The sequence below is a fragment of the Seriola lalandi genome, unplaced genomic scaffold, assembly GCF_002814215.2.
Source record: "Seriola lalandi dorsalis isolate HSWRI2012SDOR001 ecotype SW California unplaced genomic scaffold, Sedor1 jcf7180002054907, whole genome shotgun sequence".
Lineage (NCBI taxonomy): Eukaryota > Metazoa > Chordata > Actinopteri > Carangiformes > Carangidae > Seriola > Seriola lalandi.
This window is the reverse complement of record NW_019525459.1, coordinates 959,668-985,190: the sequence shown is the minus strand read 5'-3', so window position 1 is coordinate 985,190 and position 25,523 is coordinate 959,668. Positions and strand designations below refer to the sequence as shown.

Genomic DNA, 25,523 nt, shown 5'->3' with positions numbered 1-25,523 from the left:
ATATATATATATATATATATATATATATATATATATATATATATATATATCATCTGACAGTGGTGTTTTTTATGAAAGTAATTTAAACATCTGAACCTCTGCTGATTTTACTGTTGTGCATGAAACTGGAAGTTTGTTCTCTTCTCTCAGGATCCTTACAAGTCTTTTGGTCTTCCCTCCATTGGACGTTTGTCTCAATACCAAGAGCCACTCAACCTCAGCAATGTAAGTGTGTGTGTGTGTGTGAGAGAGTGACAACAGTATTAAAACTTCTGTGGATGACTTGTTTGTAACATAGACTCACCTCATCAGTCTACATAACTTGCTGCCCACTGTTGCATAAACGAGAGTCAGCCTCAGACCCTGTAGTCTGGACCCGAATCTTCTGGTCTCCTCACGCTAAGGGCCTGAACTTTTTCCTGTCCATCCCTCACTCTGTCAGGTCCGTGTGGACAGCGGCATCCAGGAGGGCAGTGACATCAGCATCTATTACGACCCCATGATCTCTAAGGTCAGTCAGTATACAGTGGATCTGTAAATGTGTGTTTCATATTTTTAGACATAGTCACAAAAATAGGTAGATTACAGGGTTTGTGTTTCTGCAATCATTTCCTGTGGTCTCTGTTGTAGCTGGTGACCTACGGAGCTACGCGAGCTGAGGCCCTGGCCCGGATGGAGGACGCTCTGGATAACTACGTTATCAGAGGTACGCCAAACATTTTTACACTGAAAATTAGATAAGAAACAAGCTTTTCTTTTTTGCAATGAGGTTTGTGCCTCTTTCCAGGTGTGACCCACAACATTCCCCTCCTGAGGGAAATAATCACCCACCCTCGCTTCATCTCTGGTGACATCAGCACCAACTTCCTGCCAGAAGTTTATCCAAACGGATTCAAAGGTCACCAGCTGGAGGCAGACAGACGCCGGGAGCTGCTGGCCTCGGCAGCAGCTCTCTACATCTCTGCACAGCTCCGGTCACAGAGGATCCTGGGTAACCTGAGGTGAGGACGCAGAAAGCCTGATGTGATCATAATCAATCACAGGCAAAGACTTTTTTTGATTATCACCATATTCAAATTCATATTTGAATATTAGGGCTAACCCTAGCAGCAGTAGTAGTAGTAGTAGTAGTAGCGTAGTTTTTTTTCTATGCGATATATTAGTGTATTTTTTGTTGATTGGCGTTTTTTATTCTACGTTGTTTTGTCTGCTGATGGAGAAAACAACGTACACGATGGAAGAACTCCTGGCTTTAAAGTCTACCAGATACGGAGTTAAACATCCAATACCAGCTGAGCTGAAGAAGCCTGCTGAGTGCACAGATTAGAATGTACTGTTGGAATCACAGGAAAATGATAATAGCAAGGACAATGACCTTGATAGATGTGTACCATGTGGATACAGAGCTGGGGCTAAGCTAAAGGGGATAAGCTAAAGGCTAGGAGATGGAGATATAAGCTTTTTCTACCATCAGTCCTCATGGGAAAGGTCAACTCCCTGGCTAATAAGGGTGATGAACTGGAGGCACTTGTGAAGAATCTATTGTGAGCTTGTTTCTAATTAAACACATTTAGCAAACTTGGACACTTGAACTTGTTATTGAAATTGTCCACAATCCAGGATCTTATTTTGGAGCATTGTGGTCTTTATGTGCTCTTCAAACATAATACTCTTTATGTTCTCAGTAATCTATTGCTATAGTGTGGTGTGTTCATGCATGTAATTGTGGAAGTCCGTGAGATTATATAGTCCACGGTGATTGGTGTATTGTATTCATTCATTACATTCACTGTGGCTGAGTGTTGCGACATATTCCAATTCCTCGTAGGCGTCAAGACTGACTCTTGGGCGATGGCTAAGAAGTTCGAACTCCTGTGGCATCATGTCAACCACTTTGTTTGGGTCTCCAACTTCCTTGGGTGCAGTATCATTTGCAGTGTTATCACTAGCAGTGTTGCTGGTGAAAGGTTGTGCGAGTGGTTCCTCAGGTGATTGGGGCTATTGGTCAGAATATATTGGTGCTGCTCATGGCCATGGAGGCATATGACTGGAATTAGGGGTGATTGGAAAGTATGATTTCTCCTCTGTCTCCTCGGTAGGAAGTGGTGGTTTTGGCTGTTGGACTGCCATCTCACCATGGAGCAACTGGTACAGTATTGAAGGCTTTAGTGGATGTGGTGTCAATGGTGGAAATATTCCTGCAGTGGGTCCTCCTTGGACTGGAACTGTGTATCCTGAGGCAGTTGGTTGCTTTCCCAACTGAATCCTGGGCCTTCTGCCATGACTTATCTTCGACATTTAGGGCTGTTGGTGTTGCTAAGATGAGCTTAAAGGGGCCTTCACGCCTGGGTTGGTTCCACTTTCTTTTAAACACCTTTACATATACCCACTTTCCTGGGCATATCCTCTGCAATTGGTCTGAAATGGCAGCTTCTCTCTCCTTTGTGGCACCTTTCATCTATTGGAAGATAACCTTATGGATATGTTAGATGTTGTACATAACTGGTTAACTCTTTTTCTAACTATTCAAGTGGAGGACCCTCATATGGCCTCTAAGGTATGGGACGGACATTGATCTCCCTGTGCACTTTCATGAGGTATTAGATGTGTTAGTCTGCTAGTCTGTGATCTCATAGACATTAGTCCCAGTGGTAAAGCCTCCATCCAGTTTACAGTTGCTGTCTGACATTATTTTAGCCAACTTTGCTTTTAAAGTGCCATTAGCTCGTTTTACTGCTCCCTGTTACTGAGGATGGTATACACACCCAAATGTCTGCTTTATCCCTAGCATCTTTAATGTTATCTTAATTGCTTGTGCTACAAAATGTGGTCAGGTGTCTGAGCTAATAGTATCTGGTAAACCAAACCGTGGAAAAACCTCTCTGCACAACAACTTGATTTGATTGATCTGATTTATAGTCTGGTCACGTCGTTGGTGTTTCTTCAATCCATCTTATTATCATTCTTATTCTTGTGATCATGTCCACATAATCTATCATTAAATGCCTAAATGGACCATCTTGTGGTGTCGAAAAAGCTATCCTTGTGTTATAATGTACACACATGCAATATTCTATCAACTGTGGCTGCCAAGGATGGTGACCACCAAACTGCTTGGAGGCATTTGATAACTTCCCCCCTTGCGCAGTGGTAAGAAAGGTTGCATTTCTCATAGCGAAATGCAACAACAAAACAGGAAACAGAAAATGACCATGAGAACTTATCCAAAAACCCTTTTGAGGACCATCTCATGTTACCTTGATAGACCCCTTTTTCAACCAGACCGACTTCTCAAAAGGATCAGCTCTCTCCTGTGCCTGTATTAGAGAAGATAGAGTTGTTAGAGGTTCACAATCTTCAGCTACCAACAATGGGCCTGTAGTTGTGCTAACTGCTGCACATTTTGCAACTTCATCTGCTAAATTATTGTCCTTGGCAATTAAAGAGTCTGTCCTTTGATGTGCTGGACACTTAATGATAGCGACAGCTGTAGGGAGGTGCATTGCATTTAACAGAGCAGAGACAGCTTACCCGTGTGTTACTGGGGTGCCATCAGCTCTAAGAAAACCTCTCTGTGTCCAAATGTTTCCATGTATGTGACACACACATATGCTTAAGATGAGTCTGTGTATACATTAAGACGCTTTCCTCATGCTAACATAAATGCAGCTGTTAAACTTTGATTTCTACAAGTTGCACAGAACATGGTTGTGCAGCCTTGGATGCTTGAATTTCTGTAAAGATGTTATCCTTATCTAATTGTATGATGGCATAACCAGCATGGTTTCCTGTAGCTAACAGGAGCCATCTACAAACAATTTGAGAACCGCTGTGATTGGTTGATTATAGAGATCATCACATGCTTGCATGAAAGTGTTGTTTGGACACAGTCGTGCGGCGTGCCATCCACAGGCAACACCATCCTGGTTGCAGGATTCACTGTATTGCATCTTTGGATGGTGAGTTCAGATGCCGAAAGTATAACTTTCAGCTGTTCTTCTAGCTTGAGTTAGATAGAACTGCGGGTTCATGAGCAAGGCCTTGTGTCCCATTGTTAACGCTGAGGCCTTTTGAAAAGCAAAGGTTGCTGCTGCCAGTCCCTGATACCAGGGTGGCCAGCCTGATTCAATCTTATCCAATTTGGTGCTGTAGTAGGTTAATGGTTGTTTACATGTTGGTGTATCTTGCAACAATACTGCACTTGCATATCCAGATTTTTCTGCAACATATGACTGTGTAATGGCTTGGAATAGTCAGGGTTTCCCAGTGCTGGGGCAGATTGCAGGTCTCCTTTTAGTGCATGGAAGGCACCTTTGCCTCCTCTGTCCACTCTAGCTGGGTTGAGTTGTTTGTTTGTCCTGCTGCCCATATTAGGGCTCGCAGAGGCGCTGTTTTGATAGCATAGTCACAAAGCCACAGATGACTGAACCCCACCATCCCCTGAAAAGAGAGCATTTGTCCCACTGTTTGTGGTTTTGGATCTTTAGCAATAGCTTCTAACTGTGAGGGAGCAATTGACCTCTTATTTCCACTCAGATATTCAACTTCTTTTTGGCAAAACTGAAGTTTCTCTTTGCTGAATTTATGTCCTAGCATTGTTAGTACTGCAATGAGAGTGTGGCTTCTTGATTGGAAAAATGGGAGTATTGCAGGGGCTTTTTATTTTTACCAAAACCCCCACCTCCATCAAGCCATGCTACAAGAGGCACATGCTGCTACACTGCTACCTAGCTAGCCCCTGGTATAAGCTTAATATGTATAGGCTGCGCTACTTTAATCCTAGTAGAGTGCAGGGATCTGACAATGGCCTTCAGTGAATGAAGCTACAAGAACTGCCTCTTTCTGAACATCTCAAAGACCAAGGAGATGGTCATCGACTTTCGGAGATCTAAGCCCACCTTTCACCTTGTCAACATAAAAGGGAAAGACATTGAGGTGGTGCACACTTATAAATACCTAGGTGTTCACCAGGACAGTACACTGGACTGGTCCCTGAACATGAATGCCATCTACCAGAAGGGGCAGAGCTGGCTCAGGTCCTTACACGTCTGTAGTGAAGCTTTTCTATGCTGCAGTCTGCTGGGGCAGCAGCATTTCAGACATGAACGGGAGCTGGTCAAAAAGGTTGGGTCTGTGCTTGGCAGGGGTCTGGACTCACTCAGGACTGTTGTGGAGGCCATATTAGACAATACCAACCACCCTCTCCACAAAATTCTGGCAGGACGGAGAAGCAGCTACAGTAGCAAACGTCTCATCTCAGGGGGATCTTTGATCCCACTGCCAAACTCTAACTCTAATTTAATTATTATTGTTTATTTATTGTAAAGCAGAAAGTTGTATTTGTCCAACCAATTTTTACACAGCTTGACACATAAGATGTTAATAATTTGTGTGTGTGTATCTTAATATTAAACACACAGTGTTTTGAATGAGAGAATACTAACAAAGGACATGAGTGTGCTTCATTACAAACGTGGTAACACAGTTTAGAGCATGTAGGCGACACAGGTGAACAGGAGTAGCTGTTTGATTATTTCTACATAGTGTTATTACTGCAGAAAAGCAGCTCTGATTCTTTGGCCTCTATTAATATAAAAAGATCTGTGTGTGTTACAGAGTGTCATCCACCCCTATGAAAGAGAACCACTGGGAGCTGTGTGTGGAGCTGGGGGAGGGACACCATGCTGTGGAGGTTACTAAATCAGGAAATGTTTACACTGTGAGTATCTAAAGTGCATCCATGAGAAAATGATATATATTGATCTACATATAAATTAAACAGTGAAGAGTGATTGAAAACAGAGTGACCATGACGCACAAGACCCTGTTATACTGGAAAGAGGAGAAATGAAAAATTACAGCTGTGATGTAAATAACAGCTGTAAATCAAAGCCTAAGATAAAGAAGAGATAAGTTATGTGGTTATAGTCCCTGTGTAGACTGACACCAGCATGTCACTGTCTCTGAGCCTCTGCTGAAGAACAGTCATCTGTTTGCAGGTGGAAGTCGATGGAGGAAAGGTGGAAGTCAGTGGACAGTGGAACCTGGCCTCCACACTGCTGCCACTCACCATCAACGGCACACACAGGATGCTACAGGTAACACATACACCAGCACACACACAGGTTCAGGTTGTTATTACCTTATACTGAAGAGAGATGTCAGTTACAGCCTGCAGATGTAGATGATATTTGTCCTTTTTGTTTTAGTGTCTGTCCAGAGGTGCTTCAGGAAAGATCGTCCTGCAGTACCTCGGCACATCAGTATGTCTGCGCGCACACACACACACACACACACACATATCATCATCACACATGTTACATCTAAGCTGTAGTGTAGTGTTAGCTCTAACACAGTCACAGGAGGTCAATGGATCACAGGGTCGAACAGAGATGATGGTATACAGTACATACATCAGCTGTCATCCCTACTGTATTAAGATTTCTTACTGTTTTCTGAATTCTGAATAGCGGTGTACAAATCCTTCAAAAGGTTCAGGCTTTCAATTTTATATAAGAACTGAATTTCAAAATAAATGTTCTCTTAAAGAGACTGGCAGCTTTTTTCGATGTTCACAATCCAGAAAGCTGGTCCACACACGTGGTCCAGACAATCCATCTGTTTTAGTTCATTTGAGCTCCTATGACTGAAAGTTAAAAATTAGATAGAGTAGCAGCTCCTCTAACCTTCAGCAGACTTCACTTCTTCATAACTCAAGGTGTTCTTCTGACCCAAACCAGACTGACTCAGGTGACACTTGGCTCTACTGTTCACTGTCTTACTCCCCAACACCTGTAAATGCACCGTGTAAAAGTAGAGTTCCCCTTTAAAAGAGACAGTGTTTCTCACATTCTGTATTTTCATGTAGTTTCAGGTTCATGTTCTGTCTAAGTTAGCTGCACAGTTGAACTCCTATATGCCAGAGAAAGTCCCAGAAGACACAAGCAGTATTCTGCGTTCTCCGATGCCAGGCACGATGGTGGCTGTGTCCGTCAAGCCTGGAGACACGGTAACACAGCATACTCACACACAGGCCTACAACACACTCACACACAAAGACCTACAACACACTCACACACATGGACCAACAATACACTCACACACACAGACCTACAACACTCTCATACATAGACCTACAACACACTCAAAAACATGGACCTACAACACACTCACACACACACACACACACACACACACTTAGAACACACTCACACACATAGACCTACAACACACTCACATATAGACCTACAATACACTCACATATAGACCTACAATACACTCACACATAGACCTACAATACACTCACACACAGACCTACAACACACTCACACACATAGATGTAGAACACACACATAGACCTACAACACACTCACACACATAGACCTACAACACACAGACCTACAACAAACTCACACAAACGGACCTACAACATACTCACACACATGGACCTACAACATACTCACACACACACACACACACACACACACACACACACACACACACACACACACAAACACACACACACACTTAGAACACACTCACACATAGACCTACAACACACTCACATATTGACCTACAATACACTCACACATAGACCTACAATACACTCACACACACAGACCTACAACACACTCACACAGATAGATGTAGAACACACACATAGACCTACAACACACACAGACCTACAACACACTCACACACATGGACCTACAACACACACACACACACACACACACTTAGAACACACTCACACACATAGACCTAAAACATACTCACACATAGACCTACAATACACTCATACATAGACCTACAACACACTCACACACATGGACCAACAATACACTCACACACACAGACCTACAACACTCTCAAACATAGACCTACAACACACTCACACACATAGACCTACAACATACTCACACATAGCGCTACAATACACTCACACATAGACCTAAATTACACTAACACACATAGACCTACAATACACTCATACATAGACCTACAGTACACTAACACACATAGACCTTTTCCTGTGCTGACAGAAAAGCTGCAAACATTATAGGTGAACTTAAACACTCGTTCTTACCCTCTGGTCATTTGTGTGTCGTTGTAGGTTGCAGAAGGTCAGGAGATCTGTGTGATTGAAGCCATGAAGATGCAGAACAGTTTGACTGCTGTCAAACAAGCAAAGGTACCAGTATGAAATACTGACCACTGTCATCGTCAGTCACTAACCCTAACCCTGCAAGATCTGTGTACCCTTATTAATGAATATAACGAAACAGAACATTGGTTGGTGCAGCTGTTTCTAGCTACTTTAAAATTAATGTTGGAGACAGATAAGACACATTAAACTGAAATAAGTAAAATAATGGAGCATGTTGTTCATGTTCTTTCAGATTCATTAAGTGTAAACACATTTACCAGGTGTTTTCTGTGGGTGGGTGGTGTGTCATTCATATGAACATATATGACACTAATAAAGCTACTGTACTGGACAAGTGTTAAGTTTGACTAGAGTGGGGTTGACAGCATAGAACAATTTACTCAATCAAATTAATAGTCCTGCAGGTAATGAGAATTTAAATCAAACTCACTTTTCCTCATTTAAATTATTTTACCAAGGTTAGGAATAGTTTAGTTCAGATAATACACCCACATTGGATGGTTTGTTTAAATTCTTTATTTTAGAATTTCAAATTTAGTTTTCTATTATTAGACCGGTCTATAAGTGGTTATCTTGCTTTTAGGTTACTAAGCTATACCTATATTGGTTCTGTTTTTTGAGTTAACTCTTTTTCTTCCCCTCACAGGTGGAATAAGTTTCCAAATCTAAACTGAATGAATATTACCGTACCTGTTTGTTATTCCACTGTTTGGACTTCTGGACAGTTGGTCTGAGTCCTGGTTTTGCTTTCCTGATCTGTATTGCAGCCTTCTGTGGCTTGTAGCATCAAGCCTAGCAGAGGTGAGGATGGATCAGTGGGTTGCTGTTGGTGACAGCAAGGAACTTCTCTGTTACTGCCCATTTAAGGGCAAGGAATTCCAATTTGTGAGCTGGATGTCTGGCCTCACACTGTGATAAGCTGCGGCTTGTGTAAGCGATGACACATCTCTGTCCTTGTTGTTCCTGATACAGGGCAGCGCCTAAACCCACTGTGCTTGCATCTGTGTGTAGGATGTAGGGTAACTTCGGGTCAGTGAACCCAAGAACAGGGGCGGTTGTCAACTTTTCGATGACGATTTCATATGCGACTTGTCATTCGGCTGTCCATCTGCGATGAAAGACATCTTTAAGATTGTGGTATTTCACTATTTACTTTGACGTTGCTGTGTTGCTGCAGTGGCGGGTATCCAGCAATGAGTGCATAGAGAGTTTTGACAATCTTTGAGTAGTCTTTTATGAATTGGCAGTAATAACCACAGAATCCCTGGAAGGTTCTTAGATCTTTCAGATTGTCCAGGTTTTCAGGGTCTGTTTCTAAGCCTCTTTCACACACAGTGTGGCCTAGGTACTTGACAGATGTCCGAAAGAACTTACATATGTCAGGAGACAGTTTCAGGCCATACTTCCTCAACCTGCTGCGCACATTTAGCAGTCTTTCCTCGTGTTCTTCCAGTGGTACGGATAAAACTATCAAATCGTTGATGAAAACAAAGCTTCTTTCAGATTTAGCTCTCCCATGCAATGCTCCATAAGTCTTTGGAATGTGCTAGGGGTGTTGGGGATCCCCTGTGGCATCCTATTAAACTTGAAGAACCCAAGACAGACAAATCCAGTTTTGTTTTTATCTGACTCCTCCATCTCAATCTGGTAGAAGCCAGACTTCAGATCCAGTACTGCAAACCATTTGGATCTGTTCAAAGCTGAGAAAGACTCCTAAGTTTGGTAAGGCATATGAATCCTTCACCGTTTGGAGGTTGCGTTGACTACAGAAAGCTTAGAGTCTGACACCACCGTTTTTCTATCTGATGACTACAGTCAGTGAGGAGAAGGGAGACTCTGACTCACAGATAATTTCTGAAGATGCTTACTTAAAGCATCAATGTCCTGTGGATGCATAGGTCTCACTTTGTGCTTGAATGGTGTTTCATCACTGAGCTTTATGTGACATTTTATTTTGTCAGTGCACCCAAATACAAGGTCATGCTGTGCGAGCACATCTGGCATGGAGTTCAGTTTTTCAGTTATCCGTTCTTTCCATTCATTGGCTATTGAAGAGTCTCCAAAGCTAAAGTTGTTCTTTGGTTTTTGGCCGGGTTTGGTTGGTGTGTCAGAGCTGCCAGAGGTGACAGACTTAACACTTTGAACAGAGTTCACTTTAGCTATCACATTCTTTGGAGAGATAGTGATATCATGGTCTGATTCATTCTTGAGGATGGGAGAGAGGCGGGAAGCGATGAGCGAGTAGGACGCACTCTTCAGTAGCTCTCGCAGATTTTAAGTTTAAAACTCCATTTCAACAAAGCCACACGAACGAAACTTTGGGAAATTTACCCATTAACAGTTTGAGAACTGTTATACGAGAACGGGCACGTCGAAAATGCAGAGGAAAACTAATGCAAAACACGACCTGGACGAGGAGACGACTCTGCATGAAGCCTCGGGCTCGACTACGGAGACGAGAGCCGGTGAGAACGCCCAGCAGACGGATAGCAACGATGTGCTAAAGGCCATTACATCACTACACGCAGAGCTAGCACGTGTGAAGTCGGACATTTGCAGAAGATCGAGGCGGAGATCAGAGAGGTAACTACCACCTTGAGAGGGGAGATAGCTGCGCTGAGAACCGCAAGTGACACAGCAATATTGGCGCTTAATACCCAAATGGGCGCACAAAACCAAGCTTTGAAGGAGCTAGCCGATGCTGCTAACGACACTTCAGACACAATACAAGAGTTGGAAGACAAAGTGGGGAGGCTCTCTGGGCAAGTCGAAGTACTATCAGAGAAATGCATTGATCTGGAAAGCCGTTCGAAGCGACAGAATCTGAGAGTGGCCGGAATTAAAGAGGGGAATGAAAATGGCCAAAAGCCGAGAGAGTTTGTGGCTCAGTTGTTAAAAGAAGTGTTAAACCTAACAGAGACACCAGTGATAGACCGAGCCCATAGAGCCCTGAGGAAACGACCCGGCAATGATGAACCCCCTCGACACTTTATTGCAAGGCTGCATTACTGCCACACCTATGAAGATATAATGCAGAAGGCGATATCCATCAGAGATCTAATGTACCGGGGCCGGCGGATACAGATCTTCAGAGACCTGCCACCTGAAATCGCAAGACGCCGAGCTGCTTTCACCCCAGCCAGAAAGCTACTACGCGACAAACCCGGGGTTAGGTTTGGACTTCTGTATCCTGCCAAGCTACGGGTGACACACAACGGGTCAGAGAGGCTCTTCACAGATCCAGAGGAAGCGCGCGAGTACGCAACCCGCCACTTCGGGCCATCAGAGTGAGGAGACGGTGAGACTATAACAACAGTCCAGATATGTGTAAATCTCATTCCCGGAGATGAACGGAATCTGAGGACTTCAACAGGTGACCAGAAATCACGGCATTTACCGATGTTTTGTTTACATTTAAAGCCACAATTAATATTAATAGTTTCAGTGGGGTATAAGATATTCCTTTCACATTCTGATTTAATAAGCTAAGACAAATAGAAGCTCTCTTGCTGAGCTGATAACAGGGTTAGCGCCTTCCCCCACTCCAGGTGGTGCTGTGCATAAAATTCTTCATGTTCATATGCGCATTTAACCCGGACTAGATGGTAGCATCAGGAGAGGAACTAAAGAATGTAGCCTAAGGTTCTCTATTCATCATTTGAATATGAATATTCCCAGTTATCGTTAGAATCAATATAACCACAGTTTATTAAGGTTTTTGGTTGTTTACATAACTGCTGAGCTACACAGTTACTGTAGGAGCATGATAATGATTAAGAACAGGTTTTTTGATAAGAGTTGGGGAGATCGGACCTCTGCGGTGGAGGCCGGGTTTCACTCCCAGGTTTTTGACTGTAGGTAGACCCGTGGGGAGGCGGGCTTTTTCTTCTTGTTAGGGTTTTTCTTTACGGTGCGTATCGGGACAAGGGCAGGGTGGGCAAAAGTACTACTTAGAACAAAATACACAGAAATAGAGATGCCATGTTAGGAATCACAGTTGGAACAGATGTGTCATCATGACTACACACACTGACATGGCAAGGGGAGACATGAGAACAGGAGGAAATCTAACATTGTGCTCGTGGAATGTAAATGGAATTAATGAACCGGTAAAACGAGGGAAGGTACTATCTCATTTGAGACGGATCCAAGCAGATGTAATTTTTTTACAGGAGACACATTTGAAAAATGAAGCACACAATAAAATTAGAGCCAGTTGGATAAACAAGTATACCATTCCAAATTTACAGCCAAAGCAAGGGGAGCAGCCATAATAATTCGTAAAAATGTTCCCTTTCTACACAAATCTACTATAGCTGACAAAGATGGGAGATACATCATGGTCACAGGAGAGATACATTCCATACCAATCACATTACTGAACATGTATGGACCAAATTGGGATGACCCAGAATTTTTTAGAAAGACTTTTAGTATGATCCCGGATATGTCAAATACAAATCTCATCATCGGTGGGGATTTCAATCTGGTTTTAGATACCTATCTGGACAGATCATCAAATCAGAGATCACCCCAATCCAACGCTTCCAATTTTCTGAATTCATTTATTAAAAATTCCAATTTGGTGGATGTGTGGAGAATCTTAAATGCAACCGGTAGAGAGTACTCATTTCATTCTCGAACTCATAATGTGTACTCCAGAATCGATTTTTTTCTGTTAGACAGCAAACTTCTATCTGGGGCAAATAATGCTAAATATCACAACATAATAATCTCGGACCACTGCCCGGTTTCTGTCTCACTGAAGCTGCTTGAGCTGAGGAGGAACTTTAGATCCTGGAGGCTTGACCCACAGTTGCTAACAAGGAAACAATTCTGCGAATATTTGGAGACTCAGATGGAAATATTTTTTGAAACAAATGATAAAGATGACATCTCCCCAGTTCTTTTATGGGAGTCTTTCAAAGCATACATACGAGGATGCATTATTTCATATCAGTCTTCACAAAAGAAACGCAATAATCAAAAGCAAGCGGATCTAGAGGAGCAGATACGAAAATTGGATGCAGAAAATGCTGCCCAGCCCTCTGCAGAGAAACACAATAAAATCTCAGCCCTCAAATATCAGCTCAATACACTTTTGTCTGAAAAAATTTCTAAAGCCTTTACTTTTACTAAACAGACTTTTTTTGAATTTGGAGATAAACCTCACAAACTGTTGGCAAGACAATTGCGGAAAAGGGAAAGTGATAGAGATATTCATAAGATAAGATCAGGAAATGGCACCCCTGTCACTTCACACAATGATATTAATAACGCATTTCGCCATTATTATGAGGTTTTATACAGCTCCCAGGCACATGCTCCTGAGACTATGGAACAGTTCCTAGATGCATGTCAAATACCAACACTTTCTGAGTGATCAGAATTCCTTAGGAATGGAAATCACAGAGGGAGACATAAGGAAAACAATTAATTCCCTGAAGAATGGAAAAAGCGCGGGTCCAGATGGGATAGGTAATGAGTTTTATAAAAAATTTAGTAATAAAATGTCCCCATTTCTTCTCAGGATGTATAAGAAGTCCTTGGAGGATGGCAAATTACCATCAACACTGAATGAGGCTACAATAACGCTTATCCCAAAGAAGGGGAAGGACTTAAAGCAGGTGGGCTCATATAGACCAGTGTCACTACTAAATTCTGACTTGAAAATCTTGACTAAAACTCTAGCTTCGAGACTCAGTCCTCTTGTAACCAGGCTAATACATCCAGATCAGACCGGGTTTATCCCAGGCAGGCACTTATTTCATAATGTTAGACGCCTACTCAATATCCTGTATTCCCCCAGACACCCAATAGAAGATCTTTTCATTCTGAGTTTGGATGCTGAAAAAGCTTTTGACTGCGTAGAGTTCCCATATTTATATGCTGTATTAGGAAAATTTGGACTTGGAACAAGATTTATCTCGTGGATAAAATTACTTTACTCCAATCCTACTGCCAGAGTTCTCACTAATCAGACAATGTCAGAGACAATTAACCTATATAGAGGCACTAGACAGGGGTGCCCTCTTAGCCCCTTGCTGTTTGCGCTAGCACTGGAGCCATTAGCGGCAACCATTCGCACAAACAAAGAGATTCACGGTTATGACACAGATTACACCACAAATAAAATATCGCTATATGCGGATGACATTTTGACCTTTATTACAGAGCCAAAAACTTCAATGCCTGTTTTATTAGAGACGATTGATTTATTTAGCTCGTTCTCTGGATACAGAGTGAACTGGACAAAAGGTGAGCTGATGCCAGTGCGATGCAGTGACCCAGATGCACTAGAGCGAACTCCATTCAGATTGGCATGGGAGAAATTCACGTACTTGGGGTTAGAAATTACAAAGAAATATAATAAATTATTTGAGGCTAATTATGTGGCTATATTAAATAAGTTTAAAAATAAACTGGAGTTCTGGAAAACCCTTCCTATTTCCTTGATAGGTAGAGTGAATGCAGTCAAAATGGTCTGTTTCCCTCAGTTACTGTACCTTTTACAAAACTTACCCATCTTCCTTAGTAAAACCTACTTTAAAAAACTAGATTCTATGATTCTTTCATTTATTTGGAACTACAAATCGCATAGGATCAGAAAGAGGCACCTGTGCAAAAGTAAAACAAATGGTGGGTTGGCCCTTCCAGACTTTATCAGGTATTATTGGGCAGCAAATATCCGTTGCATCTCCTACTGGCTGGATGAGACAGTTGTGCTTGCCAGCTGGCTGGACATGGAGCGAGAGGATTGTTTTCCCTATTCGATCGGTGCTATTGTGATGTCTCCCATCCACCTTAAAAAATCATATTATAGCTACAACCCAATTATACACAGCACTATTGGGGAAGGCTGGGGAAAAGAATTGGGTACGGGGATAGAAGAGAATATATGGAAGGAAAGCCTGAGATATATCAACACCAGCTCCCTGAATGCTAGACACTGCCTGATCCAGTTTAAAATTCTGCATAGGCTGCATTACTCAAGAGTAAAACTACATAGAATATTTCCAGAAATATCACCCACCTGTGAAAAATGTAACCAAGCGGAGGCAAATCTACTTCACAGTTACACACTATGCCCCAAACTAGAAAATTTCTGGACAGCAGTGTTTTCATTTTTCTCAAAGTTCTTCAAGACTACATTACGACCAGATCCACTCTTGATTATACTAGGTACATCAGGGAGCATTGGGAACCTACAGAATAGGCAGCGCCACCTTCTATCCTATGGTCTCCTCTGTGGGGAAAAAACTTGTTCTCCTCCATTGGAAAAAAACGGAGACACCTACTTTCAAAGCATGGTTAACGTCACTGACTGATACATTACACCTTGAAAGGATTCGTTATTCTCTTAGTGGTAGGTTGGAAGACTTCAAAAGGACGTGGCAACCAATTATTTCTTTCTTGAAACAGGAAGTAGAACAACCTGAGTAGTACTGGGTGAGTGGGACGGGGTGGGTCAGGGAGGGAGTTACTATTTATTTATTTTGTTTTAATAAAGGTAACTATGTACTTATCTTTTGTATATTTTTTCCATTTTCCTCCCATTTATTGTTTTTCATTTATGTACTTATTTGTAGGACACCTTTGTTACTTATATTACAAAATAGTGAAAAATTGTATAAACCAAAGATGGAGATATTTTGATATATTGTTTGCTTCACAATAAAAATATTTGAAACATTCTTGAGGATGTATGCAGGGAGGCAGTTTGGGTTGAAGGCTTGCTGGGCCATTTGTGACCATTACGCCACCTGATAGGGAAGAGGTTTTTGGTGGTTCAACCATTATCCAACTTCCATGTGATGCTCTGATCCTTCCACAACTTTGGTTTGACCAGGGCCGATAATCTTGAGGTCTTTGCTGAACAGTCTCATGACTCCAAGACTGGAGTCTGTTCCTGTCTGTCTTATTTCAAGAGTTTTAAAGACCACACATAGGGAAATGACTGGGAGGTGTGGCGTTTGAGTACTGCTCATACACGATACTTAGAGTGTTGGTGCCTATTAAAAGTGAGGACAGGGTTAAGCGCATGTCGGATACAATCAAGGCTGAGGTAGGCATTTCAATTTCCAACCCAAGGAAGCTCTTAGGGAATGTGATATCTACTTCAATACACATCTTGACTATTAGCAGCTTCTACTTTAAGTTGTTCAGAGGCTCAATAGGTAAGTGTGACAGGTTCTGCTCGTAAAATGAGTTTGGGATTGTTGTAACTTGTATCTAGCAGTTACAGTCTTTCACGCAGTGTGTCTTCTTACTAGTGTGATGATGAATCTGTATCTTTAGGAACGTAGTCCGCAAGTTTGGCTCGCCATCTTGTTTGTCATGTGTATGTGTCTCTATCTGTGTTTTCTGAGCTTACATTATGTCCACAAGAAAACAGGGCACCAAGTCTCTTAGAGGGGAAATGTCATTACAATTTTTATATACGCATACTTTTAATTGTACCCATTAAATTACTATCAGATATTTTTTAATTGCTTTTATTCAGTGAAATGCACACAATTCTAACTAAATTATTTAAGCATTTTAATGAATTATTTATAATTATTTATGCCAATTTATTGTGGGTTACATGTGTCTTTCCAGGTCAAGAGTGTCCACTGTAAGCCAGGGGAGACGGTGGGAGAGGGAGACCTGCTGGTAGAGCTTGAATAAAACGGAACCTTTGACATGTCACATCAGCACCAGGACGAGCCTTACTCCTCTGAGTCCACAGACGAAGATCCAAACAGCAAACAGACTAGACAGAAGCTTGATTTGTTTTGCCAGTGGTCAGTCTCCACAGCGGCCCCCACCAGTTTAGTTTCCGTGATGGTGACTCAAAGCCAAGCTGTATGAGCAGACTCCTTCATGTTGTGTGTTTTCTTGACCTGTTTGTTAGTTTTTGTTAAAGGGTCAGTTCACCTACTAAACAAAACATTTTTTGACTTTACCCCTGTGCTTTCTGGCCTTTTGGATTACCTGCCAAAGTTTTGAGAGATTTTCCTGCCATTCCAGTATAATGGAAGAACATGGACCTTTGGTTTTATAAGCCGCTGCTGATTTTTCAGATGTATTTTTTCATAGATTAGAGTACCAAAAAGAGTCTATTCAGCTCTGCTATACTGGAATGGAACAGTTTGTGTAGCTCAATACCGCTCAAGGTGCAAATATGTAATGGTTTAACTGACACTAAAAGACACTCTACATACAACTAATAAAGTGCTCCTTCTTTTCCACCTTTAGTTTATCTGACTGTTGTTTTTAGTTGTGTAGTCAGACCGTTAAAGTAAGAATAGAGATGACACCGTATGACTAACAGCACATGGTGTTGATGTGACCAATGGGAGGTGGACAAACAGTGACCAGTTTGCGTTTACAAACTTGACTGAGTCAAAACTGTAACAGTGAGCAGGTCGGGTGGATTTTCCTGCCATGGTTTGGATTCACCTCAGACGAGGACCACCCCATCTCAGGATCTCGTCTTCTCGGGATGGTTTTTTATTGCTTGCCTCTTATTTGTGGACCTTGTAGCAGTAGCACTGGTGCCTACAATGGAGACCTCACTACTGCACTTCCTCTTCCATGGCAACAGAGAGCAAAACCCAGAACTTCCCAAAATCCAAAACTGACATCGAAGGGCCAGTTTGCCCCCTGCAACAAAGAATGTGTAGCTGTCTCTACTGCTACACATACAGTTGGTGAGTTGGCCAGTAATTGGAAGGTTGGGTTAGGGTGAGGGACATGCCCCCCCCACCACCATGATTATTCTATAATAAAACCTCCCCCTCACACACACACACCTGCCTACTATGAGTAGTTGTGGCTCAGAGAAAAGGAAAATTTACATGCTGCACATTGTTTTCCAGTGCAGTAAATGGCGAGTAATCCCCCAGTAATATTAACCACCATTTGATGAAATCTTCACAACAAAGAAATTAACCTTTAACATAAAGGTGTCATTAGGAAAAGGAAACAGATCAGAGCTGGGCACAGGAAGCATGGACAGTCTGGAGTCCCAGGTAAGGTTTGTTGAGTTTTTGTTTATCAATTTTTTTGTGGAGTAATCAACTACAAACTACACATTTTATACAAGTACACAGGGGTTAAAGTGGACCGCAACAATCAGGAACGGCACCTTGGATTAATGAGTAAATAAATCTGAGAGTCTACACAGAGGGAGACACAGGAGCAGACACGGAGAGAGAAGCCCTTCCTCACAATGGTGATGGCGATGGTCCTTTTAAAGAAGCAACGACCAAACATAAAAAGCTACGTTAGGATGTAAATCCATGATGTTATTATAAAGATCAGCTCTATGTGTGATTAAGAAAGGAGCAGAATTGCTTGTTGACAGTCTGAGAGAAATGCCTTCTGGCATGAACAGTAAGTAAGTAAGTAAGTACTACATCTATTTAATAAGTGAAGGAGATCAGGTTAAGAAGTGTTAAAGTTCATAGAGATAGTTAGACATGTTAGGGGTATTTGGAGAGGAGGTGTTCTCTAAAAGGATGAGTCTTCAACAGATTCTTAATGATAGAAAGGGACATCCCTGCTCTGATAAACTTTGGTAACTTGTTGCACCATTATAGAACCACAGACCAGAACAGTCTGGACTGAGACTGTCTTGTGTACAGGGATGGTGATGATAGACCACACTCATTTGAAGAACACTGGCTGAGAAGGAGCATAAATATAGCAGATTTCAGGTAAACACTCAGACAAACCAAATCCTGCATGGTTGGATGGTGGGTCCAGGTGTGCTTGGGGCATGATTGATGTCACATCAAAACAGTCACCACCCTGAGTTACAGAAGTCCTAATAGCTGGTTTTAAGGCTGTTTCTGAATACAGGCTGTGTGCATTTCTCTGTGGACTGCGCACTTTGATACTTTCACAGTACGAATATAGAACCTAGACCTGCTTTATAATCAAACAACATATGGATGTTAAACAGAACATGCCCTCAATTCAATCAACATTTTTCAAATTTCATGAACTGTTTTCTCAAACTGCCACCATCCAAACTGTTTACACACCATTTTGCATGTTTACATGCTATTTGAAAAATGATCAAAAATGAAAAACTGAAAATAAAAGACAAAATTCTGCTACATCTAAAAGTTAAAAATACATTCCATTCATGGGCAACCTCTATGAAAGATCAGCTCCAGCATGCCCGAGGGGGCAAGAAGGGAAAAGGAGTTAAGGTGTTATCTAGATGAAAAGTCTGAAAAGTTGTGTTCACTAGTACTACTTTATATCTACATCTTTCTCCTAAAAGGAATATACATTGGTTTTGTATTATGTTACTGAAAAAGGATTCAGTTTAATAAAATAAAGCCAACTGAAACATGTTGCAACATTTTTGATTCATTTCTGTAACACATACACTGTCCATGCAATCAACCAGTGCCACTTATTTTTGTTGCAATGGAATCTTGGTTTATACCAAATTAAGAAATAAATAAAAGCTACTTAAAACAACAGTGACACATATTATAATGTTAGTGTTAGTGTGTTTTAGATCAGTGTTCTGGTACCAGTCAACCCTGAGCTGTGTGTTGTTGCATTTGAGCATCGCTGATGAGATTATCTGTTAAGATGAAGGTTGAAGAGAACTCTGTGGAGTTTTGAAAATGTGACCTCAGAGAGATGTTACAGAACAGGGAGGCTGCTTGGCTCCAGAGACTTGTTTAATAAATTCTTTCTATCAATTCTACAGTTTTTTCATTTCTATTATGTGATGATGGTCATTTAGCGAAACAGGTGAAATGAGTTAGTGTGTGTATTTTTGCAGTCTTTGTAAAAAGCTAAGCAAACATGATACTGATGTTTACTGCCCATAACAAAAGTTAAATGAGTATCTAACTGCTACCTGCTGGTGAAATTGGTCAGACTTAAAGAATTACAGCTGCCATGAGTCTGAAGCTTGGAATGACCTGAAGCCTACAAAGTCTGGACAAACAAACACACACTGCTGTGTAACAAAGCATTGCATCATTTCTTGCTGACAGCACAGACCAAACACACCTGCATAATGGAAGCTGTCATATTGTAACTGGGATGTAGCCTTTGTAAAGTGTTTTTACAGAACTGAAGGCCAGGTGGCTAAACCTACACCTCTCCACAAATGCTTAGTCGAGGATCAATCAGTTATAGCCCAGCAGCTCACAGAAATTAAAACTTTTTCAGTATCATTTGAGGACACTGGGGACTACAAAGCACTCGTGACCAAATTTAAAGAAAGTAGGCTACACTGGAAGGAGCCTCAGGAATGGAACAAGCGTACTGACCCATTTTGACAGTTGAAATGTGAACATAGATAGATTTTGGGACACAATGTAAAATTTGACACAGATTACAGATTAGTAGAGTTTCCTTCAAAGATGTGTTGCACACAAAACATGAAAATATCATTTAAAATAGTAACAGGGGCACATTTAATTTTAACACCACTAGTAGTAAGTAGTTGTTAAGAGGCAGACCACTACAATTTTATTTGTCTGACTAGATCTGCAAACATAAAATGCAGGGATCATAAAAACTAAAATGCGCCTAAAATGCATGACAAAACCACTGGACAGTCCAGTCGTGACTCACTTCTAAGTCAGAAACGGAGAGGAGGCTTGTAGAGGTGTGATTTCATTTCATTCAGATTATATGCAGATAGATACTGTATGTAAAAAATTATACCCCAGTGTATACATGCTCAGACACAATTACACACAAACAGTTTAGGCACACAAAGCAAACTATCATTTGTCTGAGGCAGAGTCAACTCTGAAGAAATCAAACGAGGAGGTGAATAAGTTCAGTTTGAGTGCTGAATGTTTCAAAGTTTGATGGGACAAAGCAACATCCAGCCAGAAATAGTCTTTTGTGTTTTTGGATCCTTCAGTCTACTTTGACCACACTATAAATCTTGGTAACAAACCAGAAACAGGCAAAGAAGCCGATTGTACCTGAGGACAGAGAAAATCGATTAGAACTGCATTAAAAAAAATCTGCATAATTTACTGTATATTGTGTATATTGTATATTATTCATGATGACAATATTATAAATAATGGTATCAGTCAAGTTTATCTTTCCTTTTCATCTTTCACTGTAGTGACCAATAGCAGGAGTCACTACAGTGCAGACAGCAGGGCCATCAGATACTGTTGGTATCATCAAGGACACCAATGATTTAAAATGCCATCAATAATCAATAATATTATATCCTCGCAGAAGATTTCACTCTGAACTGAAATCTTAACAAGGATCAGTTCTGGAGCAATGTGCATGAGACAGACACAGAAACAACACCAACCCTCATCCTCATTACTTATTTACCTACCAGTGAATAAGAAAAAGATGAGAGCCATGATCATGGTGTATCCAAAGTACAGGATGGTGCTGGCCAGACCAGTGATTTGCAGCTTAGAGAAGAAGTAATGAATGGCGTAGACCAGGAAATAGACAGCAGTGAAGCCGCTTGTCAGGAAAGAGCGCCACTGCCAATGGTAGTCCTGTGAACACAAGGAAGAGGAGATACAGGCAGAGGTGAGATGACTGGAAGAATCACAAGCTTGTTGATTTAGGCCCTTGAATGTAAGGTTTGAAAGAGTGAGTGGCCTGAGTCATGAATGACCACCCAGTTTTCCCTGAGGAAATCATCAATCATAAATCATTTCAGTATCACCCTACATTGAAGTAGGGATACTGTGGAGTCCACAGTCGCACTGTTGAACACCTGCCGACTTTATGGGAACAATTATTTTCCCATTACAGTACTTTTATGCACAAAACTGGTTAATTTGAAGGCACTTGATGACCTGGCAACAGGTCAAGAAGCATGGTGATCAGAGAGGGGGAAAAGACCAGCAAGTCTGAGGTCCAGGTCCACGGGACAGTTAAACCATCAACTGAGGAGAACCCAATAAAATATCAAGGGAAGTAGTACAATGATGACAATACTACTGACAATTTACAAAGAGCCCATTACATCAGTGGAAAAACAAGAGAACGCAAACCTTCACAGGTAGGTCAGAAGTTCACCAAGCTGGTCCTCCTCTGTGAGCTGTGTGAGCAAGTGTTGGGACTGGGCTTGCACAAAACACTACAATACATTGGACCTTTGACCGAAGACAGTCAGTGATAACTAAACAATGATTATTGTGTTTGTTACGACCCTAAAACTGTGGTTTGGTGTTGTCTGGTGTTGCTGCTCTCTCTCTCTCTTGCACTACGTATTGTGGCAGAAACAGCATAAAAAGAAAACTAAGAGCAGCCTAGCCCTTTACCTCCCGGAAGGAAAGGAAAGGGAAGAGGGGTAGGTAGGAGAGGAGATAAATGAGACACACCTGTGAGCTGGGGGAAGGGAAAAAGTCTGACAAGCTCTTTGTCAGCATGGAGGAAGGCAGAGAGGAGTGAAAGAGAGATAACTTAAAAAACTTAATCAAGTTTCTGGACAATCTATCGAACCTCTTAAAGAAAATAAGGAACTACATAAAAGTACACCCTAAACAATCCTGGACAGAGGAAGTGTGCTGATCCAGAGTATGTCAAGGAGGAAAGTTTGTCTGTCTTCCCTTGGATATGCTCGGTAGCTGTGCCTTGCCTGGGTTGGATCTCAAGAAAGAGAAGCTAAGTGCTGTCTTCTTGCCTGTAACTCTACTGGCTTCCCCTACACTATCCCGTCTTTAACCCTCAAAACCCCCTCAACCAAACTGAACCCTTTCCCTGCCTTTTTGGACAAACACCCAGGCCCAAACCACACACACACACACACATTGAACTGAACTGAACTGACCCTAACACAACTGAACTGAACTGAATTTAACCCATTCACACTCATTAACACACAACTCACAATACTCACTATACCAAAAACTATTTTAAAGGACTTTTGATTTAACTTAGGAACTGTATTTAAATGTGATTCATTTCTGTTTCTTATATGGATATGGGATATATATATATTGTTTGGATTAACCTATATAATTGGGTAAAAAAAGAGAGAAAAAATAACAAAAAAAAAGATATGATTTGGAAGTGTGAAAGAAAGACTGAACTAGACTATACTCTTATGAGCGCTTTGATCGTTTTGACTATGCTTTGGTTCCAATAACATTTAATTAATTAAGATGCTTTGGTAAATGGTGTTTTATTTCTTTCATGTGGCATACCTTTGTAGCGAGGGTAAAAAGCTAACTGGGTTATATTGCTAAGTTACTTTGTTACTTTCCCTCATCCCCACTTCCTCATTCCTCATCGGGGAATGTAATAGTGTTAATATTTCACACACCACATGTACTGCTGTAACTTTTACCAGCAAAAACCAGAAAATGAAATACATTTGAAATACAAAAAACTGCGATGATGCAGCTGTTGAGCTCGACCCTGTGGCAGAACATTTGATTGATTCTTTGTGATGTGGTCTCAGTGAGTTCTGAGTTAAGTGAGGAGTCCTCTCCACTACTTTGAACTTTTCTCTGACTGACTCAGCTGCTACTTTTAGTGCTAAATGGCTTTGTGAATTACTCTTAGTCAAAAAGGATTAGGAGCCCAATTAATCTCAACTTCCTAAATCGGCATGATAAGAGCTCCTTTTAACCTTAAGAGGCTTTGCGAATATGGGCCCTGGTCTGGACAGTTACAGCTACCCCTATCATCAGTGGTCCAAGAGTTCAAGGTGGCAAAGAGGTTGGGATGATATACAGAGACAAGGCCAATGAAAATGCCAAAGGTGAAAGCGTCACCCCAAAATCAGGAGAAGTGAGCAGCTAAAACATCAGTGGCACAGGCAGAAAGCATGTTGAGGACATCATTGGGAACCCATGGGGAGACTAGGACATGGAACCTCCCACTTCAAGTCATGGAGGAAAGCAGACCAGAGACACAATCCAAGTTGCAGGGCTGCACTTAGGACCTTGCCATGAGAGCATCTTTATCTCCCCTGGCTGAGAGCAGTGGCTGATATCTTGGAGCAGGAGAGACTTAAAAAGTGTCAGTCCCACATGAGACCATCCCATCTAACCAGTTCATCAGTGAGGGGAAGAAGCCATCCTCCTCCAAGAAGACCAAGAAGAGCCCCTTCTACACTCTCTCCCGGGTTGTCCAAAAATCCCTGAGGCCTGACACAGCCTTGTGGTCTGAGGATGCAAATAGGAGCATTCCGACTGAACCAACAGTCCTGTGGCAAGATGTCTGTGAAGAGGCCTCAGAAAAGGATTATTAGAACGTAGTCCAACAATGCAGGGACAAAGAGTGGCAGGCCTGGCTGGTTTCCAGGTGCTGTCTGTGTGGAAGATGCTCACACCTCTTGGAATAGAGGGAAAGGAGAGGAAGAAATCTGATCACAGATTGGGAAGGCAGTGCAAAGAGCCTCTGGTTGGGTGTGGGACAGGGAGGAGTTGAGCTGGAAGCCAGCAGAAGATAGGCAGTGACTGGCCATCACTACCGACTCACCAATTGGAGGATGTTTTGGTTCAGGGTTCAAACATCTGACTCTGAACAAAAGCTTCAGTCACAGTGTTAGGATCTAGAGGTGTCTTATTGTTACTGCATGATCACTGTTTACCTCAGCACACAAGTGGAAGTAGCAGAGCAGGATGGTGGCCTCAGAGCAGGTGATGACCAGGATGATGAAGACCAGGAAAAGGAAGCCAAACATGTAGTACATCTGATGGGACCTGGAGGAAAGGAGGAGACATGTTAATAAGAACTAGAAAATTCCAGGGAAATTTTGAGTGCCACGGGGGCTACTGCCGGGATGAGTACATGATTTATTTCCAGTGTTCAAAAGTCACCCTGATCATATTCTAGTTTTGAGAAATGTCTTGATATAAAAGACTGTATTATGTGGGAAATATCTCATATTTTGAGGCAACATGTCTTCAAACTGGCATTTAAAGGGTTAAAATCCTGAAAACTAATAAACATTTGGTAGGTTTGAGCAGAACGGAATTGGTTTAAGAGATGTATGCAAAAAAAAGCTGAAAAAAATATTGATATATGATGATTTTATAGCATTTTCTTTGCGTGTCCTTTTTTGGACGCAAGGAACCCCATAGGGTACAAAATGTGTTACCAGTGTATAATAGACCTGTAACAGTAACTGACATAGGATTTTAAAAATATGTCAAAAAAGACACTTTCCAGCTGTAACACAGCCAAAATGATCAGCAAATCAAAAAAGAAAAGTGAAGAAAATGTCCAAAAAAGGACAGAGGGACCCCTGAGGGTTAATAAATCCCATGAACCGCTATTTAAATTACCACTATTATGTTTTTTTCGGTGCTAAATTTAACATTACTGGGGAGGAGAGCAACGCGACTAGAAGTGACAGCGAAAGAGGGCTAGTAGCTTCTCCTCT

General features: G+C 41.6%; 2 protein-coding genes across 3 annotated transcripts in view; one reads left to right on the top strand and one right to left on the bottom strand.

The window, feature by feature from the left end:
* Window positions 1-17,400, top strand: part of pcca (propionyl-CoA carboxylase subunit alpha) — a 33,230-nt gene extending 15,830 nt beyond the window's left edge. Inside the window, exons 14-23 of the mRNA XM_023430574.2 lie at window positions 151-225; window positions 443-511; window positions 631-706; window positions 788-1,001; window positions 5,617-5,719; window positions 6,000-6,098; window positions 6,210-6,263; window positions 6,869-7,009; window positions 8,114-8,191; window positions 16,769-17,400. Coding sequence (XP_023286342.1) covers window positions 151-225; window positions 443-511; window positions 631-706; window positions 788-1,001; window positions 5,617-5,719; window positions 6,000-6,098; window positions 6,210-6,263; window positions 6,869-7,009; window positions 8,114-8,191; window positions 16,769-16,837 — 978 coding nt within the window. The 3' untranslated portion in view covers window positions 16,838-17,400. The remainder of the gene's footprint in view (window positions 1-150; window positions 226-442; window positions 512-630; window positions 707-787; window positions 1,002-5,616; window positions 5,720-5,999; window positions 6,099-6,209; window positions 6,264-6,868; window positions 7,010-8,113; window positions 8,192-16,768) is intronic.
* A 2,439-nt stretch (window positions 17,401-19,839) lies between these two features.
* Window positions 19,840-25,523, bottom strand: part of tm9sf2 (transmembrane 9 superfamily member 2) — a 35,606-nt gene continuing 29,922 nt past the window's right edge. For both annotated transcript variants that reach the window (XM_023430572.2, XM_023430573.2), the window contains 3 exons: window positions 24,729-24,840; window positions 21,504-21,675; window positions 19,840-21,126 (listed from right to left, as the gene is read on the bottom strand). In XM_023430572.2, coding sequence (XP_023286340.1) covers window positions 21,059-21,126; window positions 21,504-21,675; window positions 24,729-24,840 — 352 coding nt within the window. In that variant the 3' untranslated portion in view covers window positions 19,840-21,058. The remainder of the gene's footprint in view (window positions 21,127-21,503; window positions 21,676-24,728; window positions 24,841-25,523) is intronic.